This window comes from Primulina eburnea, chromosome 3 (genome assembly GCF_022965805.1).
Source record: "Primulina eburnea isolate SZY01 chromosome 3, ASM2296580v1, whole genome shotgun sequence".
Classification (NCBI taxonomy): domain Eukaryota; kingdom Viridiplantae; phylum Streptophyta; class Magnoliopsida; order Lamiales; family Gesneriaceae; genus Primulina; species Primulina eburnea.
The window spans coordinates 15,571,085-15,592,916 of NC_133103.1; the positions used below are offsets into that span (position 1 = coordinate 15,571,085).

Sequence of the window (21,832 nt, forward strand, 5' to 3'; positions counted from 1 at the left end):
ATTTGAGCCCATGATTCTATCATGGGATAGTGCTCCTACATGTAGGATGGAATCAACCAAATAGAAGATTGATTTGTTATTAATTTTTAGGTAAAAACTTGTGTGAGACAATCTCACAGGTCGGGACAGTGCTCCTACATGTAGGATGAAAGCAACCAAATAGAAGATTGATTTGTTATTAATTTTTAGGTAAAAACTTGTGTGAAACAATCTCACAGGTCGTATTTATGAGACGTATATCTTATTTGGATCACCCATGAAAAAATATTAATTTTTATGCTAAGAGTATGACTTTTTATTATTGTGAATATGAGTAAGGTTGACCGATTGATCCTTCTCTTTCCTTTTTTTGGCAAAATTTTAAGCGTGGGTGTTGGTGCCTTTAGTTTTTGCAGGACGACATTCGGTATCAAAAGGTGAAGGTGGCATACACGAGAAAATCACTGATTTTTGCAATGAATTAACATAATTGGTACACTCATGTTTAATATATAATATATTTTAAAATTTTCTTTACATTTCCGAAAGAATTTTGTATGAACGGTGCCTTTCTGAAGTCCTAAAAAACATGCACATATATTTTGAAATGCTCTGGCTTTGTTGCTATCATTCCCTCTTACCCTCTTGCTCTTCTTCTGCATCAGAAGAATCCCCATCTTTTCTGTCTAGGTTGACTAAACCGATACTGCCATGAGGAGTTTCTTTGACAAGGGATTCAGTTTCTTCTTCGTCATTCCCTTCTTCCTTATTGCCCGAGTACGCGTAACTGGTAGAAGTCGTGTGTATATGAGTAATGAGTCACATTGTTTACCAGATATAACAAGTAGAAAGGGACGCAGAGAAAGTCCAATAACTGTAGGAACCCGAAATTAAATAACTTATTATTTTCTCCACTAAATGAAATATGAAATAGCCTAAGTGCCTAACCTTATCAACTGTGTAACTTAGAATTCAAAAGGAATGTTGCATGTAAGTAGAGCGAAAAACTCCAAGAACTCCGATGTAAAAGATAAATTTGCAATGCGAGTCATACACTTTCTCTCGTTATATATTTCCAGCTAAAAGGAAAAGGATGCATTAATAAAATATTTAAAAATTACCGCTGAGAGCTTTGTGATGGAGCCCAGAGGAAACAAATAACACAAAGCAAGGCAAATGCAAGAATATCCCAGAAAGCAGTGATAATCCAGGCACTAGCCCACTTCTCGTTGAAGGGGTCTGTTGCCTTGAAGTAAACCTGCAGGAAGTAGAGTCATAGGTTAAGGAGCTGGTCAATTCTAGGTGTCAACGCATACACATCGCGTGAGAATAATATTTATGTATATAAAATAATATTTTTATATCATAATTTTAAATTATATAGAATTAATTTAATTTAAATGAAAGGAAAATAACATAAATATAGAAATGTATATAACGTTAAGTATTAAATAATTTGTATCAGTTGGTTGGTTGATTGAAAATGAGAGAGAGAAAGGGTTGAGGAGAGAATTAGAAAAAGTGAAATGGCAAAGTTATAAGAGTACTAATGGAATTCTGAAAAAACTTCACCATCCACATCAAATGCTAAGGGTCTCTCACTTAATAGATAGTAATATATATGTAATCGCTCCAAAACAAAGTGGTGAAAAGTCGAAAATGACAAAATGTGGACAATTTTTTTTCGGAGATAATATTGGATGTTTCTAAGAAAGATTGTAGGCAAACAAAATACAACCTAATGTTCGATTTAAGTTGGAGATAAAATATATTTTTTTCTTATTTTAATTCTACATCCTACTCCAATTTTCCTTAATTATATTCTCCACATCCAGGACAGCAGGTCTGGAGGGAGGATAACCCTTGCTAGAGATTGCAAGAACATTTTTTGTTCGATCTTCTTATTCAATATCCAGGTTTCTGAAAATGCCAATGAAAATTGTTCTTCTACAAGTACATAGATTTGAAACTTAGTTATGAGTGGATTGGAAAAGAATAGGTTGAAATAAGAACATACCTCATATCCGATCCACACAACGGACAAAACAATTGCAACTGCTAAAGCATTTGAAAATTTCCTGTATATCTCCAATTTAATTGAACTTCTTTTAGCCTAAAAACATGGAAGTGTTGTAAGAACATGGTACATGCAGCATAGTAGGGAAGATGACAAAGAACAAAGATCTGGGTTGCGGATACACAACTCGATCATAAAATGAAGGTGTTAAATGTAACGATACCTGCAGTTCATCTAGTGTTTTGGAAAGAGAAGTGAATATCCACAAAATTAAGAAAGCATCCAGTAAAGCAACAGGAAGGACAAGAAAGACTCTGGCTCGTCCTGCTATGTCATTTATTGTACCCACATACTCAGCAATATTAAGCATTTCCGATGCCAAGAAATAAGTTATACCAAGGAGAAGCACCTTTGGTGTAAGACCACCAAGCGTGGGCCGGACAACACCATAGCCCATTGCACCAGAAAGAATAAGAAGGCGGGAAATAGTTCTTCTGATGGCTCCAATTGTCACAACCCAGGTTGTGATCCCCACAGGCCTTGTGCCGGTGTTGTTGAAATATGCATAGTCAAGATAGCAAAAAGTCATCTCCAGCAATCCAAGAGCGACGACAGAAGTAATGCAATGTTGCAGCACTAAAACATCTTTCCAGTATTTCACATACTGGAAAAACCAGATGATGTTGAGGATTGCATATGCAACAGCCAAACATACATAGAAGCTCATTAAGGGGGCCATCCGACCAGGTAAGTAGCCATCAGGGTTTTTCCACACCGTCTTCCCAGTCACCCTCATTCGCTTCAGGTTTGAATCGCATGTAATAAAAAATAGGTTGTACATACCAGTCTTTTTAATGTTAATTTCCTTATTATTTTTCACATGGGCAGATAATGAATTTTCTTTAAAATAAACATTGAAAACAACTGGCCAATTATGGTCAGTTTCTGACAGTGTCCTTATAACTTCTCCCTCTTTACAATCTTCCAGTTTGGCAAGATCAGGGGTGCAACAAATAGATCTCTGCCCCCTGTAAGCAGATCCACCAATTTTATCACGATCAGCTGCCTCAAAAATTACTATTTGAACCAACTTATTACCATATGCCCTTTTTGTGCCCGTGTCAGCTGTTGTGTCACTCCAAAATGTGATATTCTCAAACCTAAAACGGATTAAAAGTAATGAATGTAATCATACAAATATCAAAACGAAGATTTGGTAAGAAAGTCTGGTTGTGGAACTTTGCTTTTGCTTTGGAAGACCAAAAAAATCAAATTATTTAACTACAGGAACATCCTATAGAGATGGATACACTTTTACAAAGTATATGAACCAAGAAACTGTATTTTGAGGTCGCCGCACAAGCGCAAACACACAGAGAGACATATATCAAATGACAAAAGAAAGAAAAAAAAAAAGAAATATCCGAGCCATGCATTGAGGAATTTTGTAATTTCCTTTCACAATAGGAAAAAGGAAACAGAAACTAAGTACTGAAGTTTCAGAATTATTTGGATGTCCATACATAGATACCTCAACAATCAATAACACGTGAACAAAGCAAAAACCAACGGAACGATGCTTGTGGGTCCATAAACAACATTCACGTACAAAAGATGACAAAAAAATTGAATTTTGTTTCATAACTCTTCAAGGTGAATGTTCTCAAGATATGAATCCATTCATTTCAGACAAAATGGTATGGACAAAGCAATCCAATCTTTAAACTTTTAGTTACATTGGAAAAAGGATATCTATTTCTGAATCCAAAATCGAGACATCATAAAAGAACAGCATGATACTGAACTGTCATTCAAAACTCTGGGATCCATTACCAGCAGGTAGCACTCAAAATCAATTGAGAGCACGCGAGGTAGATCACATTAAGAAAAAGTCGGGTATTAAGTAAGCGAGAGTCATGAGGTTGAAGAAATGTCATTTAGCAAAAACGGCAGTTTCAGATTCCACCATCTCTGGGAAGCATGTGACCTCTTTTCAATCACAATGAAATTCAAACACTAAAAGAATTTCCCTCTACAAAAGTTTGAACACAAAGAACTTTTCCTCAAGTTCCCAATTTTAGGCCTCGACCAGCAAGAACCAGACATAAACTCATCTTAATGACAGTAAGCATTCTGTTTCCATTGACTCCGTGCGTTTAGAGAACGTATGAACAATTTACGGGTATGCATCAAGTAGTGGCTGATTAGAAACTAATGGGAAATTCCTTGAGCTTCCTTTCTTCAATGACAGAAAAAACCCACTAAAACTAACGCATCTCAACAATGCAAACAATTTTCAAATGGATCTAAGCAACCACCATCAGTCTCGTGGATTACACGCATGCACACACATATGGGAGAGGAAACATATACCTGATGTAAGAGCGACCCCGCTGGCCAGTTGAAACGCGAGACGCAGCGATCCCTTCGCTTCCGCCGGAGAGTAGGTAGGCATTACCGACTTCTCGGAATGGATCTCGATCATAGACGTGAAGTGATGCTTCAGCTGATCCAGCGGCTAATACTAGTGCCATCAATATTACAGGGAGCAGAGAATTGAGAATGGCGCATTGATTTGAAAAGCTGCTGGCGGCAGCCATGCGGCCTGATCGGAGAATTTGGCGGCGAGGGGATAGACTGAGGAAGGACACTGGTATCAAACCAGACGCGCTTCCGCGATTTCTGGTGAGACTTCCTATTGAAAGCGTTTGAGATTTTTTTTAAGAAACTATTTTTCCTTTTTTATTTGTGATTTGTGTTTAGTATTTATTATAAATGTAATTTCTTTTAAAAAAAACAAATCATAAATATATTGGCTTATTAATGTTTATTATATATAGTAATAACTGTATCTTGTGATTTGGAAGTGGGATGAATGAGTCTTTTTAAGAAATATTTATGAATTATATTATTTTCATTCATGTTTCGAGTAAAGTAAAGAACCGTTGGTTTTATTATTGGAATCTTGTTACGAAAATTTTATGAAATTTTTAGAAATATTATTTAGAAGTAGATTTCGAATAACAAAATGGTATGACACAAATATGAAATAATCTTTTGAGGGAGCAATTGTTGTGATTTTTCTATATTCCATAGTAACCAAAATATGATAAATCAAACTATTCTACAATATAAAACATTTGTGTTACATCTTTATTATAATTTATACAATGGTATCTATGGATTTAGTGATGAGCTCAAATAATAATAAAATGGTATTATTCATTAGATAAGCTAAACAAAGAATAATCTACGAAATAAAAATAGTAGCAGGATCATTGATCGGCCAAAACATAGTTTTATATTCTTGGTTAAGTACGTGCATAGAAAACTATTTTACAAGTGCACAACATTTGCACAAGAGTTGCACGGTGCGCACAATCCATTTCTTGCCTTCAAATTCAGTAAAATAAAGAGGTTCAAGCACATACAAATAAACGCGTCCATTAGCCGGTTTATTCTACGCCATACTATGAAGCTTCACACATCAACACAATCCACTGCCATGAGAATGACTCGACCAACCATCGAGTTCATAGAAACTGAAATGGAAAATAAGTACACATCAGAACCCAAATCATGAAAACAAAGAAAGCAGATGCAATAACTCAATTATTAATTCCATAGTTTTACAAAAGTTTGGCAGCGGGACCAGGATAAATATTTCACAATGGAGATTATGATGCTGAGTAAAGCCTCATTCGACCATGATCACAGCCTCCACTAGAGTTTTTTCAGACTCATCCCCACTGTCAAGCAGAAACAGCACAGAACCTTGCAAAAATAAATAAATAAATTCAAGACAGGTGAGAATTGAGAAGATGTACGACAGAACAAAATGATGAGAGAACTGGTGCCTAGTCCTTCAATATTTATACTCACATTCACTCTCTTCCTCCGGAATTGAGACACTCGTCATTGTCTCCACATCTGCAGCAAGGATTTCTACTCCTCCTGCCTCAGTGCTACGAATATCTGTTGTGTTTTCATCAAATGAGTAAGTAGAAGGGACATCCACCAAGGAGAAGCTATCAAGTTGCAGTATTTTGTCAAAGTTTCTCTGGCCTCCAGAATTTTCTGGGCCAGTTCCTGTATGAGTTTTTTTATGCACCACACATACAATCAAAGTGCATGGAAGCATTAACACATCTTTCAATAAGGACAGCTGCATGAATTCATGAATCTAACAACCGTCACAAAAAAGGAACATTAGCTATGATGTCAACTAGTAAAAACCACGTCTAAAGCATTTTCTTCTAATTTCTATCTACCGTGTAACATTTCCATTCTCTGGTATAAAATAGATTTGTTGTTGAGTTCAACTGCATCTTCCACACCATAATTTCCTTAAATTAAATGACTCATCAGTACGATCAAATTTAATATTAACACTGATTACACACAATTCTCACCCACTTCCTTTCCATTTTATGATGATGCAATTTTTGCTTGTGTAAGCATGTAAATGAATAAAATATTCACATCATTTTATATATTAGAGAACAGCTTCGAGAACTAATACATGCACATTATAAAATATGATCTATCACGTAAAAGAACTTCTTAATGGCATAGATAAACAAATTATCACAATTATCTTACCATATAACACTTTGTAGTAGGGAAATGTACCTCTTGGTGGCCTTCCTTGGGGTCTTCCACCAATGCCAGTGGAATCTTCTCCCCCAGTATGAGCATACATCTCATTAAGGGACTTGTATACCTATAAGAAGAGGGAAAAGGTGAAAATGATAAGAACTGGTAATATAAACATGGATAGAAATTTTAATCAAGTAATGCACGATAAAAGCACAAGTAATGCACGATTAAAGCACAAGTAATGCACGTTTAAAGCACAAGTAATGCACGATTAAAGCACAAGTAATGCACGTTTAAAGCACAAGTAATGCACACAATTATGCTACTTTAAGAAGTACCTAACATGCACCGATGAGTTCATGCTTTCTGTTGTTTATAGTATTTGACACTAAACAAAAGAAGAACCAGTGTCTTTGTATGTAATATGTGCAGGAAATTTATTCTACTAACTTGGTTGTTCTAGAAATGCATTCTCAGTGACTCCATATAAACAATGATATTTAGTGCTGAAAAATTCAGAGTCGTGATCAAACTTAAAAAAAACGCAAGAAAAAAGAGATGGAAAACGATAGATGTCACACCTCCTTTTATGCCATAAAAAAAAATTTGTGAAAGAGAAAATAATTTCAACCTCAAATAGGTTGTCAAGTTGCTCGCATTAATAAATGTGTACATTTGCTATGTGGAGATGCAAAAAATTTTAATCTTATTCGGACATAATATGAGATGATATCAATAGCTCTGACTTTGCATTGAGCAAGTAGGTGATTTGAGTCATCTGACAAATGATATGGCGTGTAAGACTTACAATATGAAAAACCAATTCGAAACTCCAAAAAATGCTGCCCGAGCATGTTCTTCCTCCTCTACTTTATTTCTTTTTAAAATAAATGTGCCGCCACCTCTTCAAACCCGATATGGCATATAAAATGCCATTCACAACGAAGCTTCCTAATTTGATTATTAGCCTATCTCTAGATCATAATAATTCTGTTTTTTTATTGAATAACATTCCATATTTCTATAAAGATTTGATTGAACTTATATAAAAAAAACGACATTTTCAGTTAAACTTAAAGTAGCACAAAAGAAATTAATTTATACTTCTACTCAGCTTTACTTTATGTTACTTCGTCTCGCTTAAAGCAAATCTCGTTCTCTCTCCCAGCATCCAGATCAAACCATTAATTATGCTATTAATTGACAAAATTAAGTATAATGATATTAAACAAATACCAAATTAATATATTAAACAAACTTGCTATGCATTCACAAGGAATTAAAGCGTATATAGATTTCCACATAGTTTTGCCTCACACTTCTATAGTCTATATGCAATTAATTCATACTTACGAAAATAGATGAATTAGTCAAAATGGAAACACAACTCCAAAATATAAGAGATGTTCTCTACAATGACTGTGTTGTACTTAGAAAACCCGTCTTCTTGTTCTCGCCAAATTCACGCCCAAAAATGTTATGTTCTTTTCATTTTCTTCTCTTTAAAAACGCAAGAAGAATACCTAACCTTTTCCTACTAATTGCTGTTTATGTGTTTGGGAGCTTTTCCCCGAATAAGCCAACTTTCTGTAGCTGATTTCACGTGTGCAGAATTCTTCCTTGTATGGCCTTCTTCCCTTCGATTTATTTTCATCTTTGCCACATGATACATGGCGCCATTGTGCATGCCACTATTCTTTGCTTTCATAAGTTTATTAACATCAAATGATATGCAGTGAAAGCTCCTTTACACCCACCCGGCGCAGTGCTTCTCATTGACCACATGGGTCACACCTTGTTCTTGTGCCTAAATCTTCCTCGCATAGACAATAGTCACAACACACCTAAGACTCCACATGATCCGAGAGACATAGTTGTGGAACTTTCCTTGCTTGTTACTTGATTGACAGTCGACCCACAGAGCAAAAACCATCGCCTCATGAATACTTCAATTTCTTATAGAGTGGGCGATTATCATAATAGGTACATTCTAGTAACTGACTGCTTAAACATGTTTCAAATTAAGCATGACTTTTACTTATTAAATAACAACGTTTAAATATGAATCGTACTTTATCGGCCATCAGCTCTATAAGCTTGAAGAGGCAAGAGCTTGTGCGGTCGAATCTTAATTACAAGATGATTTGTCTCTGTTACGTCCATACTCTGGAATTGGGATTGTGCTTGTTCAAACCGAGTTAGCTCCCGCCACCACCAACGGAAAGCTAAAACATTTTGGGCATGCTCAACACATAAGTTCCATTGTTTGCTTTCAAAACGGGTGTGTACCTTGGAAGAAGTTTAAATGATTCGGGAAGAAGTTTTGATTAATCGAAAAGAGGAATTAGATTCAACGAAATCTCCCTTAGCACATCCATACATGCGTATAATTACACTTGGAAATATGGGAACTTAATTAGAGGAATTGATTTTTGAGGTCAATTTGAACTCAGAGCAATCTTAAATCAAAGAAAGAAGAAGACCATTGTGCTATAACGTTAAGAATAATGACGTTATTATTCAAGGCTCGCATAACTTTTGACAAACATTATAGCATAAAGTCTAATTCTTTTTTAAACTAATATTCTAAGTTCTAACGCACAAAAAAATGTGACGCTGCAATAAGAACGACTGTTGTTTTCTTATATTCGAGAGTGGGTAAGAGGTTAAAAATAGAATTGATTTGCAAATAGTACGGTGGAATATAGGGAACATCACTATTGTCTTTTGGCAACAAGTCACATAAATTAAATCTCTTGTAATTCAAAACTACTGTTTATAAAAGGAATATCGAGAAGTAAACATTGCGGTTGATGATATAGGGAGATACTTGGTCGATAGTCAATAGTAGAGAATACATATCCATACAGTGAGACAAGATAGGAGCTAAAAACAGACACGGTGCATGGGTTCCCTTACGAAATTAGCAAGAACTTCTATGATTTGACATTATTCTCAAATGATATTGTCATGATATTTTATACCATTGCAAAGCTTGAATCGCACATATAAAGTACAAGCACGTATGAGTGCCCGTGAAGGCACTCTAGGAATCATTCTTGTTAAGTCTATGAACCTTTGAAGCGAAATGATAGATTTTTACACAACCATAATTTCACTTCAATATGGAGTAATTGAAATGAGAAGTAACTATATTTTCATACTTCAATTGTTCTTCACTTCAGTACGGAAACTAATACGGCTTTGTTTGCACTTTGGTGAATCCTCACAAGTGTCGTAACACCATAGTTATAAACATCTTTTCTAACACGAGATTTACACGTGTTATTCACCTAAGGTTTTTAAGAACACTTTTTTTGGTTGGAAGATGAAGAAATCTTATTCTCTTGCATATTTACTGTAATGATGAACGATCAAATTGTCTCTCGTTCCGTTCATTTCCGCTCTTAATGCGGAGTGGCCCAAGCTAGTGATGAAACTTTATGTCGTCATTTAAGCAGATTCGAAAACCATAATCCTAACATTTTTAGGCAAAGTGTGAAAGGACGCACATAATATCACTGAGATCGGTTGATGTATTTTGCCAGTGAAAACCAATATTATAAAGAATCCTACCTAACTCAAAGAATCACGCCACTACTCCTTTAGCCTCCAAAATACATACTTAAGTACCTCAAGTTTCCTAAACTCATCTAATGATTGAAAGGAGCAATGTGGCTAATGAAAAACTTGTTGCTCTGTATCAATAAGCCTTAAAATAAAGAGTGGTCAAAAATCAAATAATTAGAAAGAAAAATAAATGTTAACATAGAGTGAGATGCTTTGCTTTAGCTAATCTGAAGCTTGCCAAATTATTGCCAAGTAAATGTCAATTACCTAATCTCCCTTTTAGTCCTTGAGTTCACTTGTCCAATTATCATAGCTTTTATTAAAGCGACGCCAAGTTAATTCCTAAAAAATGCACTCTCTGTACTCCTTTGGCATATATAAGTTCTCCTAAGAATTCTTCATGGTCGTAAATAATGATGACAACTTAGAAGCTAATTCTTGACCTGCTCACAATATTAATATGTTACAGAGTTTATGGAGACCTACAAAATCTTAAATCTAGAAAGTGGAGGAGCAGAGGTCAGGTCAATACTGAAAATTGCTTATCCAGGACCTCAACCTTAATTGTAGTTGATGCCACTGAACAGTGTCCAATGGGTTTCGGACGACTAACAACCACCAGTTCACCCATAAAACAGGCACACTTACGGACATAAAACGAGTAGAACACCTAGGAGATGGAGTCAAAACTGAAACAGGAAGTAGACTTGATCAATATAGCAATGAAAACCAGGAAATTGAATTCCCTAGTTCATTTAGGCGGACACAACTAGAACGAAACCAAACTTGGACTACGATTTTCTAGACTAAAAGATTGAAAATGGCGGTGATCACACTCAGTCAGGCTGAGTAACTGCTATATTAGCTCACCGTCTCGCCGCCTAAACCCAATATCTAGAACTTTCCCGAAAATTCATTTCAGCCTGCTTTCAAAACCCTACAACAAGCCCAAAACTGAATCTTTCTAGCTACACCACAATTCAGAATCAAAAACATACAAATAATAACAAATACCTGTTGAACTACTGTAGACGAACAACAGAGAAGTCGAGAGCATCTCGCCGGCGGTGGTTCCGGCTCCTAGGAAGGAGACGACAGTCGTTCGGAAATGGAAATGAGAAAGTTGACAAAAGAAAACCTAGACGTCGTCATTTTGTTGCAGGGAGGCATGTTTTAAGTCATTTTCACCGTACCCAGATTTGTCTCCACTCAACTTATGTAGATTTTGCTTTGTTTTATTGTATTTTAGTCAGAAGGTAAGGTTTGTCAAATTTAAATTTCACATAAATTTAGGACCTTGATATTATAATATTGTCTATAAATTTTCAGTGAAAGTTCGTAATTGATTTATTTCTTTTTATTGATTTCTTATATTTAGATCATTTAATAATATGTTTTTCGTGCATAGTAAGCACACACACTTTAGATTGTCATGTTAGGTTGAGTAGATATCTTGTGAAACGGTTTCACGAATCATTATCTGTGAGACTGATCAATTCTACCAGAATTGACAATAAAAAGTAATATTTTTTCATGGATAATCCATATAAAATATTCGTCTCACAAAATACGACACTTCAGACCGTCTTACACAAGTTTTTGATTGTTAGGTTTATAAGAGATGAAAACTTATGTAATTTTGTACATTTAGGCATAGTTTGGTACATGGAATAAGGGAGTGATTGATAAATAATCCTCCTTATCCTATGTTTGGTACATTTTTAAAAAGCCCATGATATTATCATGGGCCCTTGATAAATAATTTTTTAGAAGGATAACATATCCCTTCTATTAGGTGTGATAATTTTAGTCTAATGATAAAATATATTACAAATGACTTAATTACCCTCAATTTATAAATGATTTTTATAAATCTTGCTAGTATGTATAAATTAAAATCAAATAAATATTTTATTTATTTTTATATATTATATAATATGATAATTATATAAATGAATTTGAGATAATTATATAAATAATTTTTATAAATCTCTATAAAATTATTAGTATCACTCGATTAACCTTAAAAATTGATATTTGACTTGACTCACAAAATCAAGAGCTCGATTATCATATTATATAATATATAAAATTAGGTAAAAATAAATAAATCGTGCAAGCACTATCGACGCATGAACATATAAAAAATATGAACTCAAGCAACAACTTTGAAATTATAAAATTTATTATGATAAGGCTAATTTTGTCATTACAATCTAATATATAAATTTAATCACTCTTATTAAAATCATACCAAACATTAAATATAATATCATACCTCTTATTTATCCTTAACTTATCCTTATATTATATATCACATATTTATCCTATCATATGTACCAAACTATGCCTTAAACAGCACGATATACAAAAGCATACTAAGTAAAATTTCTAAATTGGGTAGGAAACATATTTTTGCGGCAGATAGTAGTAGACCAATAAAATGTTGATGAAGCTTAAAAATTTCTACATACCCTCGATGTGGAGTTCATGTGAAAGGAAGGGGACTCCTCTCCCCTCACCACTTCCCTGTAATCAAAACACGTTAAACGAACCAACACGTACACAATACTTCCGATTCAAACTCAAAACGACATGCAATCCATTAACAAGATAATTATTTTAAATTACGTCTTGCATGCTATGCAATCACATATATATATTGCAGTATACATGTGTATCAAACACAAAGTTCTGATTAAACACTCGATTCAAACCACCAGTTTCTGATGTTCTTGTACAGTCTTTCACGAGTTTATTCGACGAGAATGTGAAAAAGATCTACAGTTTCTGATGTTCTTGACAGTCTTTCACGAGTTTATTCGACGAGAATGTGAAAAAGATCTTACTTACTCCGACGAGATTTTCTTGATACTTCTATCATGCAAGAAGGCGCAACTTCTTTATCCTTTGCAGTCGATTCAGGATCAGTGATTTCCAATGGCTCTTGTTTAACGACTAAATTGGCTACTGTAGTCGATCTTGGCTGACTAACTTCTTTTGAAGGATCTTGAAGAAGCATAGCCCCGAGACCTATCTCGTTTTCAGGTATAAAATTGCATTTCTGGTAAATGAACAAATCGTCGTACAAAGGGTTATCTTGTTTATTTGGAAATCTGGTGTTCATGATCTCTTGTTCTTTTGAGATATGACATAGCTGATTGAAGAACCTTTCCATTGGTGATGGGGTAAACTGGGGAAGCTTGGTTCTCTTCTTCTTCTTAACTTTATCGGCGTTCCAAAACGAGAGCATTTCTATTTCCTCGAGCACTAATTTCTTAGCCGCTGTGGATCACGAAAACGAAAAACTTTTCAAAGATCACCTGCCTGGAAATGTTTTTAAAATGCATGTTTACGATATATATATATATATATATATATATATCGTGAGAGAATTTAAAAAATAAGTGCCCGATAACTTTAGCTTTTCTGTACGTACCAGCTGGTACAAAGAATCTGATATTATGAACACATTGAATCTCGTGATATTTTTTAAAAAAATCAGACTGTACTTAAATCTTTACATATATCTACCAAAAATAAATTAAAATTAGAATTGACTTGAATCTATATAAATCTTTGAGTGAGTTTTATGTGAGACCGTCTCACGGGTCATAATCCGTGAGACGGGTCAACTCTACTCATATTCACAAGTAATGCTCTTAGCATAAAAAATAATACTTTTTCATGGGTGATCCAAATAAGAGATCCGTCTCACAAATACGACCCGTGAGACTGTCTCACACAAATTTTTACCTAAATTTTTTTTAAAAAAATGGGCTGGCCTACAGCCTAAGACTGGCCAAACATAGGTCCGTCCTTGATTATAACTCAACGTAGCAGTTCTATGACTTAAACCTAGTCGGAACAAAGCGGGAACATAGGGGATAAAATTCTAGTGTGGAATATTGATTTTTTTTATTTTAAAAAAATAAATATAAGATTTGACTTCCAAGACAATTTTCGATGTTAAAACCATAAAAAATATTTATTTGTGGAAGGATATTATTTACCATCTTCATTTATTTCTTCATGAATTTCATTCTCAAAGAGTGTAGATGGAGATTTCAAGGTTAACCCAGTATGAAAGTGATCTTCAATTCCAACAGAACTCTGCCCATCACCGCGAGCGACAGCCTTTCCCTTTCCCTTCGATGTTGGTTCTTGATCTACTCGAACTGGGTCCAATCTATCCTCTCCAAAAACAAAGAAACCCGGATCCACTTTCTTGTCAGGATTGTTTTCTTTGATTAATAAGGTCGACGGTTTTATGTAGTATGACATTGGATTTATCGGATGATTAGTAGTTTCAGTAACCTCGGCTTGTTTCGAAGAACTAGTAGAACCCGATTTGCTCGAGTTCGCCTTCGATTTGCATGAGTTGCATACTACAGGTTTTGTGGGGTTCATGCTTCTCCAAGTTGAGGAACCTGTTTCATTCAAACTAGTTAATCCACTTAGAAATGTGCTTGAACAAAAGAAAAAGACTAACTTCAACTTGACATGCATGCACCACAAATATTCAAAACATAAATTATCCCTAAAAATTTAAAATTAAAGTCCAAGTTTATACTCAAAGACATCAAGACATGCACATTAAGCAACCTGCCAATTGTTGCCTTAACTAAAAAAAAAAAATCAAAATTTTAGATATAATTTTTTTTAAAAATTCAAACTTTTACCCTATAGAATTTACCCTTTTTAATTTTATGTCTCGGCCTTCATACGAATTTATAGATCTACCCGATCGGAATCGAGTGACATGTAAATTTATACAGACCAAAATTTTTTTTTCGACGAAAATTGAACGAAACCAACTCACATGCAAATCCACATTTCGAGCAAGGCCACTGTCTTCTCATGATTTCCGATCTCTGAGTACTAAAACATTAAAAAAAAGGTAACCGGAAATGACTTCGTTAAAATCAGGACAAATTAGGGTTTTTCATATATATTAAACCAGAAAGCAGATTTTTTTATATTTTAATTTGCAGCCATTGCTGAAGCATAAGAGCAGCATGAAAGTAAGAACAAACCTGAGAGAATACAATGTGCAGCTTATAATTCTTTGAGAGTTTTGAACTGAACAGAAGATGGAAAATATAAAGCAGGGCTGGCGTTTGAGTGAATTTAATTGCTTTGTTTTGTTTTGTTTTGTTTTGTTGTGCCTAGTTGTTTAACATTGTATTTCCTTGTCCATATGTAATAATATTCATGCAATATTACCATGCATGAATACAATTTTCAAATTTTATATTTTTTGGTAAGCTGATACATGCTTAATTGTAAAATAAATAAAAATGTGTGTATTCAAGTAGATTAATCAAACTTTGGGGTACATAAAATTAAATTTTCAAATTGATTTGGTGAATGATATAAAAATAATGAGATAAAAGCAAGAATTTTGTTGAACCCCTTAAAAGCTAAAGCAAAATAAAAACAAAAAATGAACCACGATGTTTCCGCCAGCCACGTTTACCATTTTGCATGCATGCATATTTTAATATTTATATTATTCACTACAAGAAAATTGATCTATAGTGACGGGAAATGTCGTCATTAAATGTCCAAAACCCGTCATAAATTAATTTTAATGACGGGAAATTTCCCGTCATATACCTTCATTACTGCCCTCCTAGGTAAAAGTAATTAATGACGGTAAAGAGATCCCGTCATTATTGGTATAACATATTTAGCGATGGGATTATACCGTCATTAAAATGAATATAAATGACGAAATATTTCGTCATTATACTACCATTTGCCTCTCATTAAATAATATTTTAATGACAACACATCTCCTCATTATATCATTATTTACCTCTCACTGTAAGTTATTTTATTGATGAAATTTACTATAATTATTAGTTATTAACCCCTCACTAAAAATAGATTTAACTATGAAATTATCTCTCATTAAATCATTAATTACCCTCATTAAAAAAATTTATAATTGTGATGTTATTATTATATTAAAGATAGCATTATTAATAAAATATGAAATATTGAACAAGTAAGTTTTTTGAACAAAATATTTTATATAAACAACTGCATCCATATCTCTTCATATATTCAAAATTTACAGAATTTCGATTTGTTCCAAAACATGAGTTCCATTTTGATGGATACTTGAAGTGTTTCCTAATATCTACTCCTTGAAGCACAAAAATATTTGAGGACCATAAATGGTGATCACTTAGTAGTTGCTTCAAAATATCATAGACAAATTTCCTAATCAATGCTTGAATTCTTCTAATCATCTTTGAATCACGACATCAGATTAAGGCAGCGTGTCATCTGTAAAACATAAATAGAAAAAATCAATTAAAATAAAGATGTAATTCAAACATAAAGTAAGAGTGAAAACTTTGTTAATGTCGAAGGTTCTAAACAAAACATCTTGAAAACAATGATATATTATGTCAAACACATGTGAAGTAAATTTTTAAATAATTAAAAAATAAAGTCTATATACATGTCAACACAATGTGCCAAAGTTATAAGAGTAGCAGTTTTTAGTCAAAATATCTGGATATGAAGAATTAACTAAGAGCATCCTTCAGCTTGAATCAAAGAGAAAAGAAATAAAACCATAAAATAGTTATACAGCTGATGACATTGTCAACTAAATGGACACACAAGGTAAAGTTAGCTTTCTTGGAAAAAGATTAGGCTTGAAATGTACAACCGCGAGTCACATGTCTTGAGCGCAAATAAGAAGGATAATGACTAAACATATGTGTCTATGATTACTTGAAATACATTCTATACAAATTTTACGCTGCAATAAATCCTAAGTGTCTATGTGTGGTTTAAAAATATACCACTGATGCTTTATGGCTTATGTTATTCTTTTCTTTTTTCTTACCAGCACCAAATGTGGAGTTCTATGGTTTGTATTCATAATAAAATATGGAATTCAGACTATAGGAGTATCCAACATGTCAAGACTCCTTGTGTGTTACATTACACATGGATCGGAGCTAAATAATACTTCCCTATTTCTGAATTCCATTATTGATCTCGTAACAGCCCCATTTTATGGATAAATTTTCTTTGCAGGACATCAAAAAAATTATGACCAGATAAAAATACCAGGTTGATTAAGTCATGTAAACTATGTTGCAGAAGCAAGAGGTTTCAGCATACTGTTCATGCATGCTTCTTATCAATTTCCCAAACCTAGTTACTGTTCTAGTCGAAGGGTAAAAGAGGAACTCAAATTGACTAATATTCCATATATATATTTCATAAAAACAGACTGAAATTTTCTCATATTCAAACGCAAATGAAGCTTCAATCCTTAACATTAGGAAAGCAACAATAAAGAACGATTTCCCACTACAGGAACATAGATTCAACAGACTGTCAAACTCACGTTTTTAAGTCCAAATAGGACTGCTCTTCAATGGAGGTAAGTTTTTTCTCTGAAGATTCTGGAAAAGAAAAACATGGAGTGAGTGATGCCGGCAATATTGGTCTCTTTTAAGTATAACCATTTTAAAGTAACAAGCCTATATCTACCAAAAATAATGATAAAAAAAGTAAAGAAATAAGTTCTGGAATGCATTGTAGAGAAATAAATATTTTTTTTAAAAAAAAAACAACACATATTAGAGAATACATATATACGATGTCTACCAGTTTCTTCAAAAAACTCCAGGAGGTATATGTATAAACTCATAGCCGTTTTTGATAGCAAAGGAAGACTTCAATATGACAAAGCTCATAAAACTTCATTAGGACTTCATATTGTTATGTTTCATGAAAAATAAACATGATTAGTACAGAATGAACACAACCATTTTCGTAGACAAAATATCATCAAGCGCATGTAAATTTATTAGGATAAATTTCCTTAAAACTAACGAGTATAATCTTCTAGAAAAACAACTCATCTGTGAGAATTCAGATTTATGATGAAGATTTTTTTGTCCTTTTCAATTATCGTATACAAATTCAAGGTTTACACAACAGGAACTTCCAGCATGCAAGCCTATTCTTACTCTTAAATGGGTAATTCTTTTAAAAAACTAAAGGAAAAAGAAAGAAAAACATGCTAAAATATAATAGTGTTGGAGACTTAATTTTTGATGGAAAAGACTTAGCACTCTTGAAACCAAAGAAAGAGAGAAATAATAGTAAATTAACCCAACCCATCACCAAATGAGAGAAGGAAATGAAAAAGAAATAAATTCCAAATAACTCAAGATGAACCACCAGCGGAGATAACTGGGAAAATTACATAAGTTGTTGACTATGGTACTTTAAAGAAGAAAACATATCAAATGTATACACTAAAAAACTTTTTAATGGGATCAGATTTTAAAAAGTGGGGTGGTAAAGGACAGATATTACTGAATCAAACCAAAAAATTCAGATTTCCCGGTTTCGGTTGAGAATAATTGGAAAGTTAGCATAAACACACCCTTGTCTGCTGGAGTATCAATCAAATGTTTCAAGTAATAAAGAGAGCAAAGTTGAGAACCTAATCTTCATCTGCGTGTTACATACATGATACAACAATTTAGACGGTATATTTCTCATACAGTGCCGGACTTTATCGGCTGTTTATTTTAATAAATAAATTAAAGCAGCAAGAACATTATCTTCTATACTTCACCAATAACTAACTATTGAATAAATTAAAGCAAGAACATCATTGATATCTGGTATGATTGGGTGAAATTCTGGAGGTAAATTTCAGAGAAACGAGAGAGAACCGAAAAAATAAAGTAAATTTCATATTCAGAATGAGTATAAACCTCTCTCGGAGAAACGGATGGCAGAGTGCAACCTTACACAAATAAACAACCGATATTGTCTCATTACACAAATAAACGCGATGGCGGAGTGCAACCTTACACAAATAAACAACGCGATGGCGGAGTGCAACCTTTTCACTGAGAGAGGCAACCTTACACGTCTTCCACAAACGCCGCCGCTGGAATTTTTCTTCTCTCAGTCGCACCGATTATGAGAAAGAACCGAGATTGAGAGATAATCGATTGTGAGAGGCAGAAAAATCAGTATGTGAGAAAAAACGTCGAAGTCGGAGGGGAGGGGAGGGGAGGGGGAGGGAAGGGAAGGGAGAGGAGGGTTTACCCAAATTAATTGAAAGTGAGAAATATAATTGTATTTGGGGTAAAAAATATTTTTAATTTTTTAATAATAAAAATAAAAATACATTGTGTAGGTGCCTAAATTCTGTAGGAGTAATTGGAGGGAAATAATTTTATATATGGCGCCTAAAATTTGTAGGCAATTATGATGGGGATTTTTTTTGTAATCAAATAATGACGGGATTAGTTATTTATAGCTACGAAATTGAGAATTCGTCACTAATAATTTAACTCTTTAATAATGGTTTTTTTTACCCTCATAAAAACTTCAAAAATTATGTTTTTAGTGACCCATTTTTCATACCCTCATTAAATTTTTGTCATTATAAATCAATTTTCTTGTAGTGATTGGCGATATAATGGAACATGACATAAATTTATTTGTGAAATGGTCGTGCGTTACGTTCCCATATTCCGCGTATTCTTCTTTATATTGGCTTTTCCTCGTGTGCTAGTTTGGAATCATATGAACCAAGCAGGGGCGGAGCCAGAAATATTACTCTGTCCGGGCTAGAATTTTTAACTCTATAATCTTTTAATATTTTAAATTCATCTACCCACCCTGCTAATATCATATTATTTCAAAATTATACAAAATTTACATATGATTTTTTTTAAAAAAAATTGAGCCACCCGGGCTTTAGCCCGGGTATGTAAGTACATAGCTCCGCCCCTTCAACCAAGTCTTCGCAATCAACTCTCAAAAGCTTTCGGGCTGTAATAGATTGTGGTTTTGGATGTATTAATCGAGCTGCAATTAACTGGAATGGGTTAGAATTCAAGGTGAAATCCAACCAAACGTCGATTTGCGTCACTAACAGTAGTAATCCAACTAGCATATGCATATTCTTCTAGCATATATAATAGAACTCGGTGTGGAACAAGGGCAAAGGAATCTGTCTTCTTTAAACATCCGAGAACTCTTACGATGGTTTTGGATCCTCTGTTGTATTGAAAACACAACATCTAGTACTGTGCACTTTTATACGAGATGACCATATGATCATCTCGTTTAATCTGACAAATTTTAAAATTTATTTCATATGATGTGATGTTCACAAGATGATCATGTGATCATCTCGTGTAAAAAATGCACAACACCAAATGCAGTATTTTGAATACATCAGAAGATCCAAATCCGGGTTACAATAGCTCTCCGATGTTTAGTGCTAGCTAGTATTTACGGCTGCATCTAGAATCGTTGCGAGCAGAAAAAACAGTTTGGGTCTTGTACAATGCATATCGTTCATTAGAAAATATTTTAAATCGCACAGTAGCCTAAACTTCATGGTTCGATTGCTCTACCTATTAGGGACAATTATTGCACCTCAACACCGAATCGAATTTTCAAATTAATTCATTTCGGTCTGTTATTTTGGTTGAGCGATATTCTGTTCACTAATAGACCGTAATTGATATATGATCTTTTGGTTTAAAAATAACTCGATAATTTTTATTTTCTTCATTCTCTGAGTTACTTAACTAGAAAAATTCAGTATTTCCAAAATTTTGCGACAAAGAATTATTTTTCAAATTTCATACTTATTCAATGTTCAGTTATTTTTAAATAGAAAAATCGCAAAACAAGCCCAATAATAATTGTATATCAATATCATCAAAAATTTCAATCAATTGATTATTATTCCAAAAATCTGCAACACTAGACTTCTAGGGTAAAAATTCAAACTTCAAAATTCATATACATCATGTGACAATATTATTGCAACTCAAATAATCAAAACTAAATATTCAACATAATTTTAGAATCATCGAATTTTTATCTCGAAATTACATAATTTCATAACATACGACAATAAACAATCAATACACAATAATGAATTATGATCTGTGGGAGTTGTTTTATTTTTAATTTTTAAACACGAGACTAAAAAATAAAAATAAAATAAAACCGATAAAAAATTTGTTTTATTTTTAATATGGGCCGTAAAAAATTTTATATTTAAAAATACTAATTTTATTTTTTTTAAAATAATCCAACCACCGTAACCCAAAGAGGACTCCGCCCCTACCACTTTGTATTGTCACCTTGATTCCTAAAATAGTATGAACTTCTCTTTTTTCAATGATGGATAATCAATATATCACTACTATATCAAACAGATACATGCACCTGTTTCTCTCTACCTAGCAAAATTCGAAATCAATTATACAAATCGATATGTTAGGCTTCAAATATATATATAAATATATATATATATATATATATATATATATTTTTTTTTTGTTGACAATAAACATGGACAGGTGAGACATGGGATATAGTCCAGGTAGTCTCATCTCTCTCTCCTTCCTTACGTAGTAGAATCGAGGGGCCAGATGTAATAAAAATAAGAGTAAATTTTTTGTGAGATAGTCTCAAGAATCTTAATATGTGAGACAGATCAACTTTAAAGATATTCACAATAAAAAATAATACTCTTAGCATAAAAAGTAATATTTTTCATTGATGACTCAAATAAAATATATGTCTCACAAAATACGACACGTAAAACCGTCTCACACAAATTTTTGCCTAAAAATAAAT

At 33.4% G+C, this 21,832-nt stretch overlaps 2 protein-coding genes and 1 long non-coding RNA gene across 5 annotated transcripts; all 3 read right to left on the reverse strand.

The window, feature by feature from the left end:
* Window positions 1-460: 460 nt before the first annotated feature.
* On the reverse strand, window positions 461-4,710 carry LOC140826922 (uncharacterized). The gene is made up of 5 exons (XM_073189468.1): window positions 4,370-4,710; window positions 2,220-3,156; window positions 1,997-2,092; window positions 1,101-1,237; window positions 461-766 (listed from the first exon to the last, which is right to left on the reverse strand). Exons 1-5 carry the CDS (start codon window positions 4,594-4,596, stop codon window positions 607-609), a joined length of 1,557 nt encoding a protein of 518 aa, XP_073045569.1. The 5' UTR covers window positions 4,597-4,710; the 3' UTR covers window positions 461-606.
* Window positions 4,711-5,401: 691 nt separating this feature from the next.
* LOC140826923 (uncharacterized) lies at window positions 5,402-11,377 on the reverse strand. 3 transcript variants are annotated; one of them, XM_073189470.1, is made up of 5 exons: window positions 11,180-11,377; window positions 6,629-6,719; window positions 5,879-6,085; window positions 5,649-5,770; window positions 5,402-5,538 (listed from the first exon to the last, which is right to left on the reverse strand). In XM_073189470.1, the coding sequence occupies exons 2-4, from the start codon at window positions 6,696-6,698 to the stop codon at window positions 5,694-5,696; spliced, it is 354 nt and encodes a 117-aa protein (XP_073045571.1). In that variant the 5' UTR covers window positions 6,699-6,719; window positions 11,180-11,377; the 3' UTR covers window positions 5,402-5,538; window positions 5,649-5,693. The 3 variants fall into 3 exon arrangements, with proteins under 3 accessions (XP_073045571.1, XP_073045570.1, XP_073045572.1); XM_073189469.1 differs by lacking the exon at window positions 5,402-5,538 and having other exon boundaries at window positions 5,577-5,770; XM_073189471.1 differs by lacking the exon at window positions 5,402-5,538 and having other exon boundaries at window positions 5,577-5,770; window positions 5,879-5,971; window positions 11,180-11,372.
* Window positions 11,378-16,224: 4,847 nt separating this feature from the next.
* Window positions 16,225-19,241, reverse strand: LOC140828319 (uncharacterized). Its single transcript, XR_012117154.1, has 3 exons — window positions 19,026-19,241; window positions 17,544-17,601; window positions 16,225-16,462 (listed from the first exon to the last, which is right to left on the reverse strand). It is a non-coding gene; the product is annotated as an uncharacterized lncRNA (long non-coding RNA).
* Between the last annotated feature and the right edge of the window lie 2,591 nt (window positions 19,242-21,832).

Coding starts and splice junctions, on each gene's coding strand:
- LOC140826923 (XM_073189470.1), bottom strand. CDS start 6,698: ATGTATGCTCATACTGGGGGAGAAGATTCCACTGGCATTGGTGGAAGA. Junction 6,086..6,628: donor CCAAGGAAGGCCACCAAGAG/GTACATTTCCCT, acceptor AAACTCATACAG/GAACTGGCCCAGAAAATTCT. Junction 5,771..5,878: donor TCCGGAGGAAGAGAGTGAAT/GTGAGTATAAAT, acceptor TATTTTTGCAAG/GTTCTGTGCTGTTTCTGCTT.
- LOC140826922 (XM_073189468.1), bottom strand. CDS start 4,596: ATGGCTGCCGCCAGCAGCTTTTCAAATCAATGCGCCATTCTCAATTCT. Junction 2,093..2,219: donor AAACACTAGATGAACTGCAG/GTATCGTTACAT, acceptor CCATGTTTTTAG/GCTAAAAGAAGTTCAATTAA. Junction 767..1,100: donor CCATCACAAAGCTCTCAGCG/GTAATTTTTAAA, acceptor GACTTCTACCAG/TTACGCGTACTCGGGCAATA.